General features: G+C 27.6%; 2 protein-coding genes and 1 long non-coding RNA gene across 3 annotated transcripts in view; 1 reads left to right on the top strand and 2 right to left on the bottom strand.

The window, feature by feature from the left end:
- LOC127285259 (E3 ubiquitin-protein ligase MIB1) overlaps positions 1-20,189 on the bottom strand; it is a 490,224-nt gene that overhangs the window by 160,080 nt on the left and 309,955 nt on the right. The window lies entirely within an intron of this gene.
- Positions 1-20,189, bottom strand: part of LOC127285274 (uncharacterized) — a 209,816-nt gene that overhangs the window by 59,792 nt on the left and 129,835 nt on the right. The gene's annotated exons all lie outside the window — the stretch shown is intronic.
- On the top strand, positions 4,891-7,311 carry LOC127285271 (uncharacterized). The gene is made up of 3 exons (XM_051311193.1): positions 4,891-5,528; positions 5,872-6,027; positions 7,165-7,311. Exons 1-3 carry the CDS (start codon positions 5,447-5,449, stop codon positions 7,284-7,286), a joined length of 360 nt encoding a protein of 119 aa, XP_051167150.1. The 5' UTR covers positions 4,891-5,446; the 3' UTR covers positions 7,287-7,311.

Genomic DNA, 20,189 nt, shown 5'->3' with positions numbered 1-20,189 from the left:
GAAGAAAAAAAGAAGAAGAAGACGAAGAATAGCAGAGATCGAAGAGAGCAAGCGTAATGTTAAGCTTAGCTGGTTGAACACGGGTCAAATATACTGCACGATTGACGCATTTGGTCCCCTTCAACCAGCTGTAGTTGACATTAACCTACAACTCCATCACAAGTTTCGTCCTTGCACCACAATCTCTAATGGATGTCGTATCACTTTTTGCAAATGAAATTCTTGTATATTGGTTAATATTATAATTTGCTTGTAGTTACCTCGTTACATTTTACAAACTATATTCTGAATTATCAAATATTTTAATCAAAAAAAAATTGTATTTATATTTTAATATTTTCCAATGTCTCCCACATTATCAAAAAAATATTTTTTAATAATAAATAGTCTTTTCTAATAAATTGCTTTAATCATATTAATAATAAACTGTAAACGAAAATTGTAATAGATTAGAAAGAAGGAAGATATTTTGAAAAACGTCTTTGCCCCGCTCTCCCCTAATCATCATATTAACAAAAATTCCCAAGAGCGACACCGAAATAATTTTAATCAAAACTTATTTTCCAAATAATTCAAATTCCTTTGTAATTTCCCTCCTGAAAGTCTTATTATTTTACCGTTTCAACATGTTTTGCTTTTTATAAAAAAAATAACTGTTGTAAAAAATGTCTGAATCGACGCTCGATGTTAATAAAAGGACCATGCACGCTCGTGGTAAACCGAAAACGTAAAATTACACTGTGTGGATTAATTTTAATTTTCTAAAAGTAAAATTTATTACAAAAAAAAAATTGTAATTTTCTAATCAAGATAGGAATTTTCTTAAACAATTACATTTTAAAGTTTAATCTGTATTTAAATAATATAAATATATTTATTAATAATGAGAAAACAATTAATAAAGATAAAGAAATATTTATATAAGATTAAAAAAAAATTTTATTTTAATAAAATACAAAAAAATATATTTCCTTTTGTATCCTGGAATTATTTATAGGTATTAATTGCTAAATAGTGTTAATCGAATTATATTGTGGATTTATCCTTTCTTATATGAAATAAAATAAGTAATACTCTAATAAAATAGAAATATTAAATCAAAAAAAGAAATTTATTTTTGAAAATTTTCACTTCTTTGGGAATTTTAGTTTTTCCAGAAATTCCATGTGCTTTAGACATTAATTACTTTTGATCTCTTTGATGTAACTTTAATATATACCACTTAAGATGTCTCAAGTTTTAGACTGTATTTATTATAAGAAAACAATTCAAAGAGAATCTACTAAATTGACAATACAATAAGAAAATTGAATTAAATGTATAGTCATGAAATTCTTACTGAGGTATACAAAATTTGCAAACATATATTAATTATATCAAATTAATAAAGCAATCAAATTAAAATTTCGCTATCTTCAATAAACTGTTTAAAAAAAAGCTTTTTACAAAATAGATAGAAATTTAAATAAAGTTACAAATTATATTTCGATATAATTTGTTAGGGTGTCACATATTATAATTATATTACAATTTTTTTTTATGAAAAACGCATACTTTTAATTACCCGTACCTCATTCTGAAATATATAAATGAAAATTCTTATCTTGATAAAATATCTTCTATTGTTTTCGATTATTATCACTATTATAGAATATATTTATCTCCAAATCCACGAGGCTAGTAATAGTTATGCAGATGTTCGAGTCCTTTTCTTCAGGGAGACGCTCGTTGTGATTTTACCTCAAAATGTCGGGACTTATGTGTTTCGAAGTTGCTCCCGCATATAGTGACATTATCCCGTGTAGAAATGTCCCTAAGCTTCCCAACGTGATAATGGATTCCGACTAGAACCGCGCTAGAAAATCTAGCCTAGAAAAGTCGTACTCGAACCTGATTAGATTCTTGTGAGAAATTCAGACTAGAAATATCTGCTGAGATCCCGTTTGAATTCTAGAAAAGCAATTCAAACTAGAAAAATCTGATTAAGCCCTTACTAAATTCTAGCCAGAAATACCTCGAATCGGACTTAGATTATTTTTCGATGTTTTCTTTATTTAAAATATGTATGAATTTAATTATGTTCAATAAGGGACACAAATATTTTTAAAATGTTCGTTTTAGAAATAATAATAAAAAGAATAAATATTAATAATAATACATTATAATAATAAAATTATTAAATAAATTAAATTTATTATTAAATACCACCGAGTGATAGAATCAAAATAATATTATTAATAAATTACATTATTATATATAGTTTCACTTTTTATTTAATTTAAAAATAATATTTAAATTTAAATCGAAAATATCGAAATCGATGTATCGAAGTTTTCAATATATCGATGTTCCATCGTCGAGAATGATGACATGAATGGTGCAAGTGCACATGTCATTTTGTGTGAACCTGAATTTTATTGTTCTTTTGTTAATTAATAATGGAAAATAATCACTCATCTTCTTTATCAGAAGGTAAATATTAACATAATATTATCCATTTAAGAATATTTAATATTAAGCCAACAAACATGAAATATGTACTTAGAATATTAAAAGTAAAAAATATATTGATTGGTTTTCTAACCTCAAATTTTGTCTCTATGTTAATATCATTATTGCAAATTTTTAATTTTTACTATGATTATTCCAATTTCTTCAGGTAATATTATGATTTCTAACTTTTTTATTTATAATTCTGGTTAAAATTTGTGTTAGTACTGTTTGGAGGTTAGGAAGTTCAATTGAACTTCACGGCTATAATAAATAGCATAACGGGCGTTTTTAACTCTACAATTTCAAAAACACACACGGAAGAAAGGACGTTGGATCTTTATATAAATATGTTTTTTGGATTTATTAAATATTTATTAATTTTATTATATTAATTTTTATTTAATAATAATCGATTAAAGAGAGCTAATAGGGTTCTAGCGAGAACCCTTTACTTCTGGTAGGGAAATGCTAGATCCCTACCAACATTCCTCGCTGGCGTCGATCGTGACGAAAAATGCCGGGTCCCGCCTAGAGTTTCCCTTCCGGAACCCATCTGGCAAAATGGACGCACAGTGAGGTCCCTATTAAAATCTAACTCAAATTTCTGCACAGGTAGTAACTTTTGTATTTTCTACTGCTTGCGTGCAGTTCTGCGGAGTAGTCTAGTCACTTATGAATATAGATATAGTTTAGTTCCTTTCTGGCTGTTCTCAGATTATAAGGTTATATTGTGACATACCTCTTTATATTTATGGAGTCAGATATTATTTTATGGACGCGTGATAAATAGGAATCCTTCTTAATATAATATAATAGAAATCCCATAAAAATAGTAAAACTGCGCCCACTGTCGGTGTAAATTTACAAACTTGAATAATATTACTTTGATAGTTAATGTAAATTTTTGTGTACATTTTTTACAGTTTATGTAAAGTATAATGTTACTCGTTCAATATATAAACTCATGATTAAAATTATTACTTCCACAATAAGATACTTTATTCCTTCTTAGTACAAATATAAATATATATTTATATTTTATATTTTTTTAATGACAATAATTACAAATTATTAAATATACAAAATTCAAAATTTTTGTCTTTTAGAAGATCGTGTGACGTTACTCTCTAAATTTGAATTAGCTAAAATTTCACTGTTTGAATTAGCGAATAAAGTTTTCACTGCAAATCAGCGGATACAGCTAATAAAATAGCGAAACATGAATCGGCGAAATTCGGTCATTTTCGTCAGAAGATAAATTTATTTTTAAAATGGAGTATTCCGCTGATTGAAATAGTTGTTAGTCGCTGATTCGCAGCTGCATACTTATAGCTTTTTCAATCAGCGACTATTCGCTGCCAATCAGCGGATTTTAGCTGATTCAAATTTAGAGAGTACAAGATAAAAAACCGCTGCCAAGTTGAAGTATGTATTTTTGTGTTCATTCCATGAACACTTTGCTTCCTCATGGAGATATTTTGCGATCAGTTTACGATTTTTTATTTATATTTATTTATATAATAATAAGTAAAAAATTAAACTAAAAATTAAAATAAAATAATGTGTGTATAACACACAAAAAATGAACAAAAAATGCAAACAGGTTTTTATCAATATTATTTATTTTTAAAATGTCAATAACTTTGGATAAAGTAATCGTAAAATGTTCGTTAATAGGTCAAAAGATGCGTCTTGAAAATCTCTACAAAATGAAACTAAAAAAACTGTAGGTGTCATAACATTTTTTTAAAGTTATGAGCAAAAAACGATTTTTTATGATTTTTAAAATGTCAATAACTTTGGATAAAATAATCGTAAACTGTTCGTTAATAGGTCAAAAGATGCGTCTTGAAAATCTCTACAAAATTAAGTAAAAACATCCCAACTTTCAAAACATGTGTTTCAAGTTATGGGCAAAAAACGATTTTTCAAAAATTTTAAAAGTCAAAAAAAATATAGTTAATATGTATTAATTTGTCCCAAAGTTTTCTCATTTTATGTCCCCAAGTGAGATCTACAATTTAAAAAAAAATTCAGCCCTAAAGTTCTTATAGAATTTGAGATATTTATGAAAATGTAATGTATATACACACACACACACACATACGGAATGACATTTTCTAAAAATGTCATTTTTGGATTCCTGAGGTCAAAAAACATAAAGATATGTCAAAAAAATGAGTTCGAAAAATTTCGCGAAAACAATACTTCCTCCATGAGGAAGCAATACTTAATCGTTTATATAATCGTCAATTTTTTATTCGCAGCTAATTGTAACTTTTAATGACTCGTTTTTTGAAAGACAAAATTAATCATACTTTCACCACAAAAATAACGTAAAAAATGTGTTATCTATTTCCGAAAGTAAAATAATTAATTTGAACTTTTATTGAATACCCGTGCAGAAATTTCCACCCTTCTTCCCGATTTCCGACCTGGCCCCGGCCAGATTATCTGGTCCGGCCCCGGGTCAGTAAATGTTAGTGGCCCCGGTCGTGGCCAGGCCGGGTTGCCCCAATAATAAGATAAGTAAAAATAAATTTTTATAGAGGAGTGCAGAACTCAAGAAGGCTTTAGAAACAGGAAGTACACGTTAGGTAGTGGGGGTACGTGACAATTTGGTTTTCTGAAATGGGCGGATAAGTTGCAAGACGCAGTAGCCTCCTGCGCATATTACGAACAGGTGATAATAAAAAAGCAGATATTTATTTTACCGAAGCATATACGTACGTATAGAATCAGTGTTAATATTTTATTCTGAATTACCGCCAGATGGTAAGTCAACAGTTAGTCTGCGCAGAAGGCTACCGCGACTTGCAACTTATTCTATTGCTCTGCCTATTTCAGAAAACCCTTTTTCTTACGTATTCGTACGGTACCTCCCATTTCTAGTCTTCTTGGCCTAACTTTTGTTTTATTTTGGATACATAAATTATTTATTTCTGTGAATAATATGCCAAAACACAAAAGTACGAAACGTGTACGGAAACATCGACTGTCAACCCAATTTTCATCTCTGCCGAATATATCAAGTCGTAAGTAAAAAATATTATTCACATGATATTACATTACCAAATAAAAAATAACCTAAAAATAGAGATTTTGTATTCTAACTTTATAAATATTGTTTTTATTTTTATAGTTTTACAAATGTTCTAGTAGTATTCCTTTGAAGAAATCCCGAATTTAAGTTAAAAATTCTTTTATTACATCTGACTTCTTATATATTCTTTCACATTTGTTTTAATAATAATATGTATAAGTATGAATTTATCACTCGATCGAAATTAGTTTTATAAGAATGATCTTTCTTTCTTATATAATAATAATGATAACAACTATTTTCATGTATGTTAAATATAATTCTATGCCTTATAGCTTCAGATGATTCAAATCATGAAGATGCGAATGTTAATGAGAATATCAGCTCACAGCTAGGACAACAATATGATTCGCTTAGTTCCCATATGGAAGATTGTCTCACACCAGGCGACATTGATTCAAACTACGAAATTAATGAATCTGAAGACCAAAGTAAATATTATTATAATAATAAAGTAAACTTAAAATATTTTTAAAAGTTAATTTCAACGTAATGAACGCGAGATCACAGTGATTAACATTAGGTGAAAAGGGGGATATTAATTTTTGAAAGAGATATTTCTTCAAATTAAGTAAAAATTTATTTTATTATAATTCAGGGGCTGAATGCTATATGAGGATACGCGCAATGTTACGAAAATGGCGCTTATTCCCTGATATTTAATTATTATCTTCTTCTGTAGCCTATATTTCTTAATTCTGAATACAAATTTTTGTTAAAATTCTATTTTTGATTTAAAATTCCAGATTTAAAATTCCATGAATTTTATTATATTCAAATTTATTTATATAACGCATTAAATTTAAGTAAAAATTAAAAAAATTTGCTTCGGATTAATTTCGGACTTAGTAAAATTTCCTCTCAAAATAATAAAATGTACTATGAAAAATTATTATTTCCAGAATTACTTTTACTATTTACCAATAAAATTTCTTTAGAAAAATTTACTTTGGAAATAATCACAATTCATAACAAATTGTACGACGTTCGATTAAATTAAAAAAATTTTCATAAAATAATTAAGTGCAGAAATAGTAAAATTTTCAAATAAAAATCTGAGAATGGTAAAAATTGACCGATATTTCAAATAGCTACACTCTAAATCTAAATCAGTAAAAATTTTATTGATTTCAATTCACTGGACGAGTTTTCTCTAATTCTTCAGTTGAATTTCACTGACTCATCAAAGAAAATTCATCCACTGCGAATTGAAATTAGTGACATTTTCACTAATTCAGATTTAGACTGTGTGGAATTTTGCTTTTAAGCAGTAAGTTATTTAATATTTGTTGCTATGTATAACAAAATGTCTATATTTAACAAGTGTAAAAAATAATATAAAAACATCTATTAACTTTTAAAAGACTAAAATTTTCCTAAAGTTTGCAAAAATTAAAAAAAAAATTTTTGACAGAGCTACAAAAACTTTTCTAACAAAAAACATTACAATTTACGTGGGTTTTACTCTGAAAAAAGGAAAAGAGGATTTAGTAAATAAGGGGACTAACTGTGATCCCTCTGTATGTATTAATTCAATCATAACTATAATGTAACATATATAATTGCAGATGACGGTGATTTTAACGGATCTTCAGAATCTGAGGAGAATGAATTTATTGACGCCATCGATAATTTTGAAGAAAATGAACCTGACGAAATAAAGGAATTACAATTATTAATGATATATTAGGGAATACAGTATAATAAGACACGTATTAATTTGGAGTGATTATTGCTAAAATTTTTGAGAAAATTGTAGATTACTAATTTACCATATTTCTAAACAAAATCTACATATTGTTCAAAAATTTTAACAATATCCACTCTAAATTGTTAGGCAGATGACTACTGTATGGTTTACCATACCACAAACATTTGAATGGTGGTCAAATCGGGAAAAATTTGATGGCCCCGGTCGGGTCCCCAGCAGGGAACCAGATCGGGCCCCGAGCCATGGCCCCGGTCGGTTTTATTGTTTCATCCAGGCCGGGGGCAGGCCAGATTTCCCGAAGTGGCCCCGGTCTTGCCCGGTCTGGCCCTGGCCAGGGCCCGGTCAAAATTTCTGCACGGGTACGTATGCAATTTCTTCTTAACGATACTTTAGCGAATAGTAAAAATTTTAAACAATAAACATTAAACATATCTGATGAATGCTTTTCATGTTCATAATTTTTATCATTTTATGTAACTTTTTTCAGTATTTATCTCTTTATTATGGTAAACATTAGAATTAACCTCTGTTGTATCTACATTAAAAAAAATTGTTAATTTTGGCAAGCTGGCTTCAATCTCGTCTCTCCGTTTTTTAACTCTTCTTTTATGCGTGCCACTTTCATATTTTCTCATGATTACTTTCTTAAAAATACAATAGACTTGATAATTAAATGAAATACCGGCCGGCTAAATAACATAAACATAATTCTCGTCAACAACCGCACCCTGCTCTAGTAAAAAATTAGTGACTTTATTGTTAAAATTAAGTTACTATAAAGTTACTAAATTTGTACTAGAGCAGGGTGCGATAGTTGACGAAAATTATGACAATTGGCGAGTGGCGACAATGGAAACCAACCAATAAAAAGGCAAACGTAAAATACCATAGTTTACGTAAAGTTAGAAATACAGTATGAGAAATTCAAAATTTTGAATAGGTAACAAAGATTAAAATTCAAAAATAAAAAAATATTTTTAAAATTTGAGCCTCGGTTTCTCAATACCGTTAAAACCTAATATTTTTATTTTCAAATTTAGAGGCCCCCTGGAAAGCAAAGCCCAGGGCACTTGCCCCTTTTGCCACACCCTTAATCCGGCACTGATTCCAGCTCTGTTCTAGTCAAACTTTAGTGATTTTATTGTTAAAATTAAAAGTTACTATAAAGTTACTAAATTTTCACTAAAGCAGGGTGTGGTATTATAATAATAAATATACTAAGAAAACAGTTTTTCTTACCTTTTTTTAAAAAAATTCACGGTGGCCAATTTTTACTTTTTTTTTAGCTTAAAACAAAGACATGGAAAATTAAAGTCGAAAACAATAGAAAAAAGAAATCTGGCATGGAGAATGTAAAATTTGTATACAAACGCCGAAAAACATTATTAATTTTCTGTTTCTAACAACAGAAGAAGCAGGCGCTCGCATAGAATATTGACGCTTTATTTAATTTTTGATATTATCAAATTGTGCATAAAGCATAAGTAAACAAAATATTGAAAATATTCCAAATAATTAAATTTGAAAAATTATGTTAAATAAATATAAAGAATAATGTATATATCATTAAACTAAAATTTTAATAAAAACAAAAAATAACTATGTAAAAAACTGTTGGCGTGAATTACCAAGTAATCTACATGTAAAGAATCACTACCACACTCTGCTCTAGTAAAAATTTAGTAACTTTTAATTTTAATCATAAAATCACTAAATTTTTACGATAGCAGGGTGCGGTAGTTAAGAAGAATGGCGAGTGGGGACAATAGAAACCTAAATTATCTCAGGTAGTTTACGTTCCCAACCCTGATCACGTTCGAGAATTTATTGTGCTTATGGGCCAACGCACAATACAATCGCGAACGAGATGCATGCGTTAGAAAAGAACAGATATATATTTACGTCCTTTTCTATCTCATGAACCACTTTCGCGAAGTTATTTTGCGATAGCCTTAAAGCTGCCGTCCTATGTTGGCGAAAAGCGTAAACTATGTGGGTAAAAGAGACAAAAAGATATTATTATCTCTGTCACTCTCATAGATTACGCTTTCCGCCGACATGATACGGCAACTTGAGGCTTATGGTGGATACGGGCATGAACTAGTAACTTGGTATAAAGTTATAACGATACTCATTTCTATTCATCGTAAGATTCGTAAGTTTCTAAATTGCTACCAACACAGGGTTGGGTTAATGTCCAAATGCGACGCATGATAAATGCCCCACTAAGCTAAAATTTGTTAAGGTTGCTCTACAATACTTTCTCCACATCGGTAATTTTTAATATTCCCAAAAAAAAAAAAAAAATAAAATTACGTAAGTTACGAAATCATGATCAATTTCTACGGAAAGTGGGAGCATTAAAAATAAGTAATCAAAAAATAAAGCATACTAATTAACAAAATAAATAAGCTTAAAAAATAACTAATTATCGTTTTAAAATAAATTAATATTTTTTACAAATAATTTTTTCAACTTTTTAAATGATAATTTTAATTTAATTTATAAATTAATTTATGTGTAGAAGATAAAATTGATCAATTATTTAATGAAAAAAAAAATTGTGAATTACAATTCACGAAATTAGAAATTGAAATCTAAAATACGAGCAAGATCATTAATAGATTGCAATGAGAAAATAATTCTTTTTGGTTCAATATTATGATATTTGCGTAAAATTGAAAAAAAAATTTTTTACTGATATAGAGCCATTTGCTTAAATATAGATAGCTTGCAATTCGATCTCGAGTGTTTTTAAAATAGGCCAACAGATTCATTTCGTTAAAAGCAACGTTGTCGAAATTTATTCGTTGGATATAGAAAAATTCTGTTGAAAATTGATCACACGAAACACTTGTGCCAATAGGAATTTAGCATGAGGGCATTATTATACAATGTTATCACAAAATCAAGTTTTTCCCTATTAATATCAAATTTCACTTTTTATGGTCATCTTTCAATTTCGATTAATTGAGCAATTTTCAGAATACCTAAAAATACAATTTTCCAGCTTATATTAAAAGTTTAATATAAAATAAAGTTTAAACTTACATAATCTAATTGTCATTTTTTCAAAATAATTTCTAAATCAGTTTATTCCCTAAATTTATTATTTTTATCATTTTTCCATTCTGTAAAAAATAATTTGAGACGTATGAGTAATTCCTAAAATTAATTTGATAGAATGATAATTAATAAAAAATCCTATCTAGGTTTTCAAAAAATTAATTATTTAAAAGATTCTTCAATTAAAAATTCTGTAAAATTTAATTATTCACAGAAATTAACAAAAAACTTCAATTAAAATTTTAAAAATTTAAATATGAAATCTTTTGAAATTTAATTAATTTTGAAAATTTTAATTTAAAACTTTCTAAAAATTTTAATATAAAACTTTTTGAAATTTAATTATTTCTAAATATTTTAATTAAAACTCTCAAAATCCAATTGTTTTAATAAAATGTTTTTAAATAAATATTTTTAATTCAAAATTCTGTAAAATTTAATTATTATCTGAAATTTAAAAAAAAAATTGAAAAATTAAAATTTTCAAAAACTTTAAATCTTTTGAAATTCAAATATTTTTGAAAATTTCAATTGTATCTCTTACAAAATTCAATTATTTAAAAAAGTTTCAAATTCAATTTCTAAAAATGGAACATTAAATTTTTTTTTAAGTCTGTTCTACTGAATTAAAATCTTGAAAATTTGACTTTGTTTTATTCTAAAATATTTGATGAAAATTTTCTTGATAAATTCCAATAGAATTATTTTTATTAAGGAATTAATTAAACTAATTTAATACCTAATAATAATAGTTATTTGAAATAGAATATTTATAAACTGATTAAATTTATTAGAAATAAAATATAATTCGAGCAAATAAAAATTCTGACAAATGAAAATTCTATCAAATAGAAATTTTGTAAAATCGGATTAATGTAAATTCTGTTAAACACTAATTTGAAGAAACACAAATTTTGACAAAAAAAATTCGTTAAAATAAAAATTCTATATAAAGTAAATGTTCGGTTATATCTGAAGTATTTATAACTTAACTTAACTTCTGAAGTATGTATAAAATCGGTTTAATTGAAAATCTATCAAAAAATAATTGGAACAAATTATAAATTTGTAAAAATAAAAATTCGCCTAATTAAAATAAAGAAAATATTCTGAAAAATTTAAGGCATTATTCTTGTATCTAATTAATTTTAACTCTAACCCGAGCACAGTTTACTTGTGTATATCAAATTGATACAAGAATTAAGATCAACTCATGCAACGTTTTGAGTCGATATAAGGTATATCAAATTGATCCAAATATTTGGATCATTTTCAAGAAATGATCCAGAATATGGGACCATTTTTTGATACCTGAATTGGTATCAAAGTATAACTGTCATGGCTGGCATGTTCTTATTGACAAATTTATTAATTAATTTATTCACTGCACTGAATATTAAGATATTAAAAATACTTTTATTATGAATTTTAAGAAAGAGAGAAGCGAAAACTTATACTCATTTCTATATTTCTCATTTCTCATTTATAAATTTCGAGCAATTAAATAAGAAAAAATTTATTTCGAAATAAAATGAAATACACTAACCTTTATTTATGTTTATCACATAAGATTTAAGTTAAGTTCACAATCACAACACTTGAAAATTTTTAATTATTTTTATGGTTCAAATAATTATCAATAATTTATTTATTATAAATGAACAAAATTTAAGCAATGCACGCTTGATAAATATTTCTAATACGTTGTCAATTAATGCAATTAATAATTTCCTATTACACAATATCATAATCGACATATATGACATTTGTAAACAAACAGGGTTGGGAAACAAGAGCCCAAAATATGTTCATCCAAAGCAGAGTTGGGTAGGATGAGTAATTATTTTTTAATAGTTTTGTTAAAAATAATTTGAACTGTAAAAATAATGAAAAAAATTCAAATGTTGCGATCTTTTTTCAGACAAATGAAAATTCTATTAATTAGAAATTCTGATAAGAGTGACGAACGTTGTCTTGATCAAAAACATGAAAAACTATAGTCTGTTTCACGTTCTCCTCTTAATTGCAATGTTTTAACTAATGAAATTTAATGTTTAATGTTAAAATTAAATGTTTAATGTTAATTTTAATTTAATGTTTCAATCAATGAAACTAAACTATACTTTTATAAACAGGTTGAGAACCTTTTCGTGATAACTGAGCGCTCATAGCGAGAATTTGGAAAATGCATACACTTTCTGAAAATTATTGTTGGACATAATTTCATTCCTACCCAACTCTGCTTTGGACGAAAATATTTTGGGCTCTTGTTTCCCAACCCTGTTTGTTTACAAATGTCATATATGTCGATTATGATATTGTGTAATAGGAAATTATTAATTGCATTAATTGACAACGCATTAGAAATATTTATCAAGCGTGCATTGCTTAAATTTTGTTCATTTATAATAAATAAATTATTGATAATTATTTGAAAAATAAAAATAATTTAAAATTTTCAAGTGTTGTGATTGTGAACTTAACTTAAATCTTATGTGATAAACATAAATAAAGGTTAGTGTATTTCATTTTATTTCGAAATAAATTTTTTCTTATTTAATTGCTCGCAATTTATAAGTTTTCGCTTCTCTCTTTCTTAAAATTCATAATAAAAGTATTTTTAATATCTGAAAATTCAGTGCAGTGAATAAATTAATTAATAAACTTGTCAATAAGAGTATGCCAGCCATGACAGTTATACTTTGATACCAATTCAGGTATCAAAAAATGATACCATATTCTGGATCATTTCTTGAAAATGATCCAAATATTTGGATCAATTTGATACCTTATATCGAATCAAAACCATCAAGTTTACAGTGAGTCGAAATTTAGATCCTGTATAACTTCTTCAATAATCTCTTGAAAATCTACTTAGATTCTCCTAAAGTCTATTTAAAGTCTACTCTACTCTTGGTACTTCTCTTAAAACCTACTTAACGACTATAAATAGGAAGATTTAGACTTATTTGCCTTCTTAAAGGCGTAAAGTAGAACAAGTAGCAGAACTTTAAAAAGAGATGAATATTCTAGGCGAATATTTCTAAATTTCATTTGATGTTCCAAATATAGATTTTTGTTCTGAAAACTTTATGATATATTTAAAAAAATTTTAATTTACAATCTTCAATATTTTGACAAATCCCGAGGCGAAATTTGAATCCTCTTTAGCTTCCCTTAGAACCTAAATAGGCCCTCTTTATGATCTTGTAGACTCCCGTAGGCCCTCCTTTGAATCCAAACGTGGAAGAAAGGTAAATTTGCGACTGGTTGAGGAAGCTAAAGAGGGTCTAGTTCGATCAAAAAAGTACAAAAAAATGCAAAAAAAAAACTCTTTTAATTATTTTGATTAAAGCAAAATGAATTTTTTCTTCACACAATATTTCTTTAATTACCCTTTAAAAACTGGAATTAACATATTTTGAAGCGTTTTCAAAAAATTAATAGAATTAGAGCAATTTCAAAATTTTCAATATTTTAATCAATTTTTAGACCCTACTTTGAATCCAAACGTGGAAGAAAGGGAAATTTGCGACTAGTTGAGGAAGCTAAAGAGGGTCTGTTTAACCCTACTTTACTCCTTGTAAATTAGGGCTTAAATTTCGCCTCGGGATATTTTCCATGCTTCTAAGATTAGAATTGTAGAAAGAATGCGTTAATTCTCATGAGAAAAATAAAAACAGAAAAATGTACAGATGTAACACCTACTTAACGGATGAAAATAGAAAGAATTGGAAATATGTGCCAGTTTTAGAGGACCTAAATGTATATTTATATTGAAATATATGCATATACAATTTAAAAAAGAAATTCATATAGAAAGCAATACTTTAATGAGTTAGAATTTGATTTTTCAAGGTCAAACTATTTGAGTACTAATGGAAGGAAATTCTGATTTGTGTGAGAAGTGACAAGCTGTAGAAGAACGTAGCTCTCTTTTGTTTAAAGATAAAAGACATGTTTTAAAGAGGTTTCTCAAGAGGTATGACGAGAACATTGATACGGGGTCGCATTAAGAGCGCTTGTTCGTCTCTGTCGATATGCATCTTGCATCTTGAAACGCTTTCGTTGAACTTTAAACTACCCTTTTGAAGGGGGTCTTTCATAATACTTGTGCATTTTCAACTTTCAAGTATTATATGCTCATGCCTCACACACTGACTCGACATCCGCATTCACCATCGTAATTTTGTCTACGTCATGCATTTTTCGAGCCTGTTAACGAATTATCCTTTTGCTTTTTCTTCAACGATAATTTTTATCACCGCTTTGATGTCTTGAGAACCGGCACTCTCTTTCAAAAGTTAGTCCACTTTATTGATTTACTTTTATAAAAGAAAGGAAAATATTTTTTCATGTTTGAAAATTTTTATTCATTCTAATATTGACCCTTTTTTTTGGTTTAATGTCAATATATTTCAAAGAAAAATATTTTTTCCAAAGTAAAGAAAAAAAATTTTTCCCTTACGCTGGCCACAACAGAATTTTCTTCATTTCGAAAAAGCAAAAATATTGATGAATAACTAATATTAGAATTTGCATTCATGTTTAATTTAATTTAAGAAATAATATTGTGAATAAAATTTAATTTCTTGAAAAATTCCAAACATTTCGTTTATTTTAATGTTAAAAACTGCAAATGCATTTTTGTAAATTTAATTCTTATAAATTTTCAATACTTTTCAATGACAAAATTAGATCTCCAATATATTTGATTCTTAAAAACTTTGAAAAAGGATGAATTTTGTTTACAACTTTAATGCTCAAATCACTATTTACGACAATTCCTTTCAGTACATTAGCCTCAGCGTCATTTTCTACTTTCAAAAAAGCGAAGAAAATTTCATTTTGATGTAGCGCTACTTTTCAGAGGACAATGTTATATTTCAATTTTCTTGCAAGTTGTGAAATCAAAATTTTCTATTCCATACATTTTTCACATACAATTATTATTTTAATTGTTCCAACAATACATTTTTTTATCTTTCAATATTAGAAAGATAGGGTAACGTGTAAAGTGACCAACATGACATGACATTTTATCAGAATTTATTAAAGATTTAGTTATAAAATAAATTTTAAATAAAAGATTTGGATTATAATTTATAGTACATAAGTTTAAAATTAAAAAAAAAATTTGATAAGAGTTTATAATATTAATTTAAAAATGTATGGTATGAAAATAGTGAATGACACCCTTTAATAAAATAAAAAATATTTAAACTACTATTTAGGTAACGTGATATTTATTAACATTAACACAAATTTTATTATTCAGATTTAATGTACAAAAAAAGTTGCTTTTAAAATATAATTACTTAACAATTTCTTCATATTTATAGAATTTTTAATTAATAAACAAATTTTTTGAGGTTAGTTTTCTAGAAAGTAAAATATTGAGGAAAATAGAAATATATAAAATTTTGTGTCAACTGTATCAGATTTTAAATATTGTATATTAATTAATTTACTAATGAAATTGTAAAATAAAATTTGTAATCAATAAAGCAAATTTTTTGAGGTTAGTTTTCTAGAAAGTAAAATATTGAGGACATGAATTTGTTTGACATGAATCCATGACATTTGTCATAATTGTCGTCAACTACCACATCCTGTTCTAGTGAAAATTTAGTAACTTTATAGTAACTTTTAATTTTAACAATAGTCACTAAATTTTCACTACAGCAGGGTGCGGTAGTTGACGAGAATTATGAAAAATTGCGAGTGGGAACAGTGGAAACCAACCGATATTGGGATTAGAAATCATGGAAACTGACCCACCCCTGAGCCTTCTTGTGACAACCATCTTGGTTTTTTTTTATCTCTTTCTTTAGCATATGTTAGAGAAAGACGGAGTGAAAACATGGCCGCCACAACAAGGCTGTCATCAGATGGCGTATTGCAGTATTTCAGATTCCAATACCTTAATTCCGAATTTTCTCACGAGATGAACTATGGAGGCATTATTAGAGAAAACTTAGGGTTGGTTTCCATTGTCCCCACTCGTAATTCTCGTCAAGTACCGCACCTTGTTCTAGTGAAAATTTAGTAACTTTAACTTTTACTTTTAACAATAAAGTCCCTAAATTTTTTCTAGAGCAGGGTGCAGTAGTTGATGAGAATTATGAAAAATGGCGAGTGGGGACAATAGAAACCAACCGATATACCTTAATTCCGAATTTACTCACAAGATGCACTACGGACGCATTATTAGAGAAAACTTAGGGTTGGTTTCGATTGACCCCACTCCCCATTTGTCATAATTCTCGTAAACTATCGCACTCTGCTCTAGTAAAAAATTAGTGACTATTGTTAAAATTAAAAGTTACTAAATTTTCTCTAGAACAGGGTGCGGTAATTGAGAAGAATTATGACAAATGGCGAGTGGGGACAATGGAAACCAACCATAATAGTAAATAGAAAAAAATTAAAATGAATTTTAAAAAATTTACTGTAAATCTCGTTTGATATTATTATATTACAATGATTGAATACAATAAAAAATTACATTACATTTCGATAACATTATTGTAAAAAATTGTATATGCGATTAAAAAAAATGTAAATTATAAAATTCATCTTTGGAATTAGAAATAGACAATTCCTCGTTGGTAAGTATAGTATATATGAGGGAATAGGAAGTTTCGAGGTCGCGTCACGGTTTCCAAGCACGCGGAGCTTAAATAGCGCTCGTTATTTATAGAATCCTCGACGTATCTGAATCAGCAAAGTAAATCAGTGTAAATTCGATTTGACCGATCGTTGGTGAATATGCAGGCAGGGGTAATACTCCTATATGTTAATGTATATGTAGGTGTGTACCTAACCTTGACTGTACGTTCGTGGCTAAGTGCAATTGCGTGACAGGGCACTAGTGCCTACTTAGATATTTAGGAAGGTGATAGCCTAGCAGTTGTAGGCACAGGGGTCTTGTATCCAAGTGCCCCGCCTAGCGCGAGAAACCATTTCCGGTCTAGACACGCGAGCCCGATTTCGCCCTGTGAACCCGACTTTACATGCTGAATTCGCCCAGAATCTATAACGATAAGGGAATAAAAGCCGATAAGGCCTTCTTTTACCAACTGCAATTAAGAACAAAAATTTTACTTGCCACATCTTCGAATTTTTACTTCCTGGATTGACTTTATCACTACAGACAACAAAAAGCAGAAAAAATTTATATTTTAAGTTACAATTCAAAATGATTCTGATAGGAATTTTAGATTTTTAGCTTTTGCAAAGTAAGAATTACTTTTTTCAATAATACAGAATGTTGGATTAAATAAAGTCCTGTTAAATAGCAACTCAAATATATATTCAGTGTACCTTAAAAAGTTTTCAATTTTCTTTTATGTTAGTTTTTTTTTATCTTTTGTAAAAAGTTTTTGTATTAATTCTACAGCTGTAGAGGAAAAATAAATACAATAGTTTGTACAAAATTCTTTTATTGGCTTTATGGCGATGATTTGATGCTCCTTTCTGATACTCCCTCACAGCTAATAAAAAAAAACTCGAAGCATTTAAATGCTTATAGTCACAAACCCCAATGGGAAATGTCTGTATATAGTGCCAACGCTGACAATCGTCGGAGTACAGAATCGACGGTTCTGAAAAAGTTCCGCTAACCCTTGGCAAGTAAATTTTGGCACAGTATAGACGAATGAAATTTACTTGATTTTAAATTAAAATGTTAAATATAAAATAGTTTTAAAATTAGATTTTTATAAGTTCATGTACTTGTTTACAATTGTGTTGTATAATTTTATATAACTAAACAATTGTAATTAATGTTTAATTAGAAATTTTTCTGCGAGCGTCACGACTTCTCGTAAACGGTGAGAAAATGAAATTTATTCTTCTTGAAGAATTCTTAACGACTTTTAAGTGTTTGTTTTTTGAAAGTACAATTTCGGTTTAATTATTTGTTCGTGACTTGTTTTCTAAAAAAGCAGAACACAACTTTATAGTTAACATTTTTATACATTGTGTTACGAAGAGGAATAAAATTTCTAGTAAGAGAAAACGTCACTCATCCGTTATAATTAAAATTATCCAATTTGGGAGAAATTTAGAAATTATCAATCATTTTCGAATTCTTCGAATAAAAAAGGGGTCTGGCTTTTAAATGTGAGCTTTCAATGTTAAATTGAAACGTGCAAGAATCGTAGGCACGTGGTACGGCATATTGTACCGCGCGGTATCACCATTATATGAACCGAAATATCGTATATGTTCATATGGGGTGCTACGGTGGCGGAAATTCCATGATGCTGGCAAATATTGACTTTTGTTGAGTATCTACTGAAGCTCTTGCAAAGTCCATGGAGGATAGATTACGAATTCTACGGCTGTGTCAACGTCTTACTGCACATGAAACTCTAACATTGCTCTATACTCACTATAGACTCTCATATTTCGAGTTTTGAATCTACTTATATTATCATTGCAGGCGCAACAAAGATCCCCAGACAAAAGTTATTTTTTAATAGATATTTAACCAAATTTATCTTAATTGAAAATTCATTTAAACAAAAATTTTGCACTTAACAGAATTTTAATAAAATTAAATTTTGAGGTAACAGAATTTTCATTTAAATTTAATTTCATGGTATCATTTTGGAATGCAACGTTTTGATTCGATATAAGGTATCAAATTGATACAAATATTGGAATGCTTTTTTCAGAAATGATCCTTGGTATCATTTTATTAATTGTAGTAGTTTGACAAACATGGTATGTTAATCATTTTAGGATCCTCTGTGACGTTGTAAATTTTTTATTAATTTTGCAATTCACAAATTTTTATTTGTTTTTCAAAAATTAATTAAATAAATTTTATTTATTCGGTTTTTATAAATTTTATTAAATATTGGAGCGGATATTCCAAGATTGATTTGATTCAATTAATTTTTAATTCCTTTATTAATTTCGTAAATTTATTTTATATATGTAAACTCATTTTCCTGATTCTTAATTCCTGTTCAACGAGTCATCGTGGGAAATTATAATTTTATTCCAAGGATTATTGGGACGCCTATTATAATTATATTATTATTAATTAAAAATTTAGCAAAGAATTTTAATTCTTTTTGATTTTCAAATTTTGTCTTTTTGTGATAATATCGTCCATTTTTTTTTATTAAATTGAATTTCCTTTGCTGGATTTCTTTATTAATTTTCTTTGAAGTGTTACATTATTTTACAACATGTTTTGATTATGTATTTTCTCTCTTATTATAAAAATGTGTTATTGACCCTTTTTCCCCCATTAATATTTGTTTGGTGTCAACTATTAATTTCCCTTTCTATGCATTATGGCCATTCTTTCAAAAATTCACTAATTAATTTTTTATTATTTAACATGATTTAATCAATTTAATCGATCTTGGAATTCCGTGACAAGAGAGCACAAGCGTCTTGTATATCGTTTGTTTTGTCTGTCTTCTATTTTAATCCGCCATTTTAAAAATTATGTTATAAATTAAAAATGTTTTATTAAAGTGAAATTTATATTTTGTAATTTTGTTGAATTTATTATATTAATTCAAATTAATTTTTTTGTGACAATTCTTGCATTCGCGAATTCATCCTCTCTACCGATTTGTTTTGTGTAGACGAGAAAATCAAGTCGTTGCAATTTATTATTAAATTTTTTTGTGATCATTGGATCTGGCGGATAATTTTATTAATTTAAATTTTTTATTTCTTGACAACGCCAGTGTAACCTTAAATTTAATTCTATTTAATTAAAATTTGCAAAAAGGGTTTTTAAAAAAAGAACGTTATTCTTCGTCTACAAAAAAATAATAAAAAGTA

The sequence above is a fragment of the Leptopilina boulardi genome, unplaced genomic scaffold (assembly GCF_019393585.1).
Source record: "Leptopilina boulardi isolate dan_hultmark-lab unplaced genomic scaffold, ZJU_Lbou_2.1 LbouV2_330, whole genome shotgun sequence".
NCBI classification, from domain to species: domain Eukaryota; kingdom Metazoa; phylum Arthropoda; class Insecta; order Hymenoptera; family Figitidae; genus Leptopilina; species Leptopilina boulardi.
This window is presented reverse-complemented; position numbering and strand designations above follow the sequence as displayed.

Coding starts and splice junctions, on each gene's coding strand:
- LOC127285271 (XM_051311193.1), top strand. CDS start 5,447: ATGCCAAAACACAAAAGTACGAAACGTGTACGGAAACATCGACTGTCA. Junction 5,529..5,871: donor TCTGCCGAATATATCAAGTC/GTAAGTAAAAAA, acceptor TATGCCTTATAG/CTTCAGATGATTCAAATCAT. Junction 6,028..7,164: donor TAATGAATCTGAAGACCAAA/GTAAATATTATT, acceptor ATATAATTGCAG/ATGACGGTGATTTTAACGGA.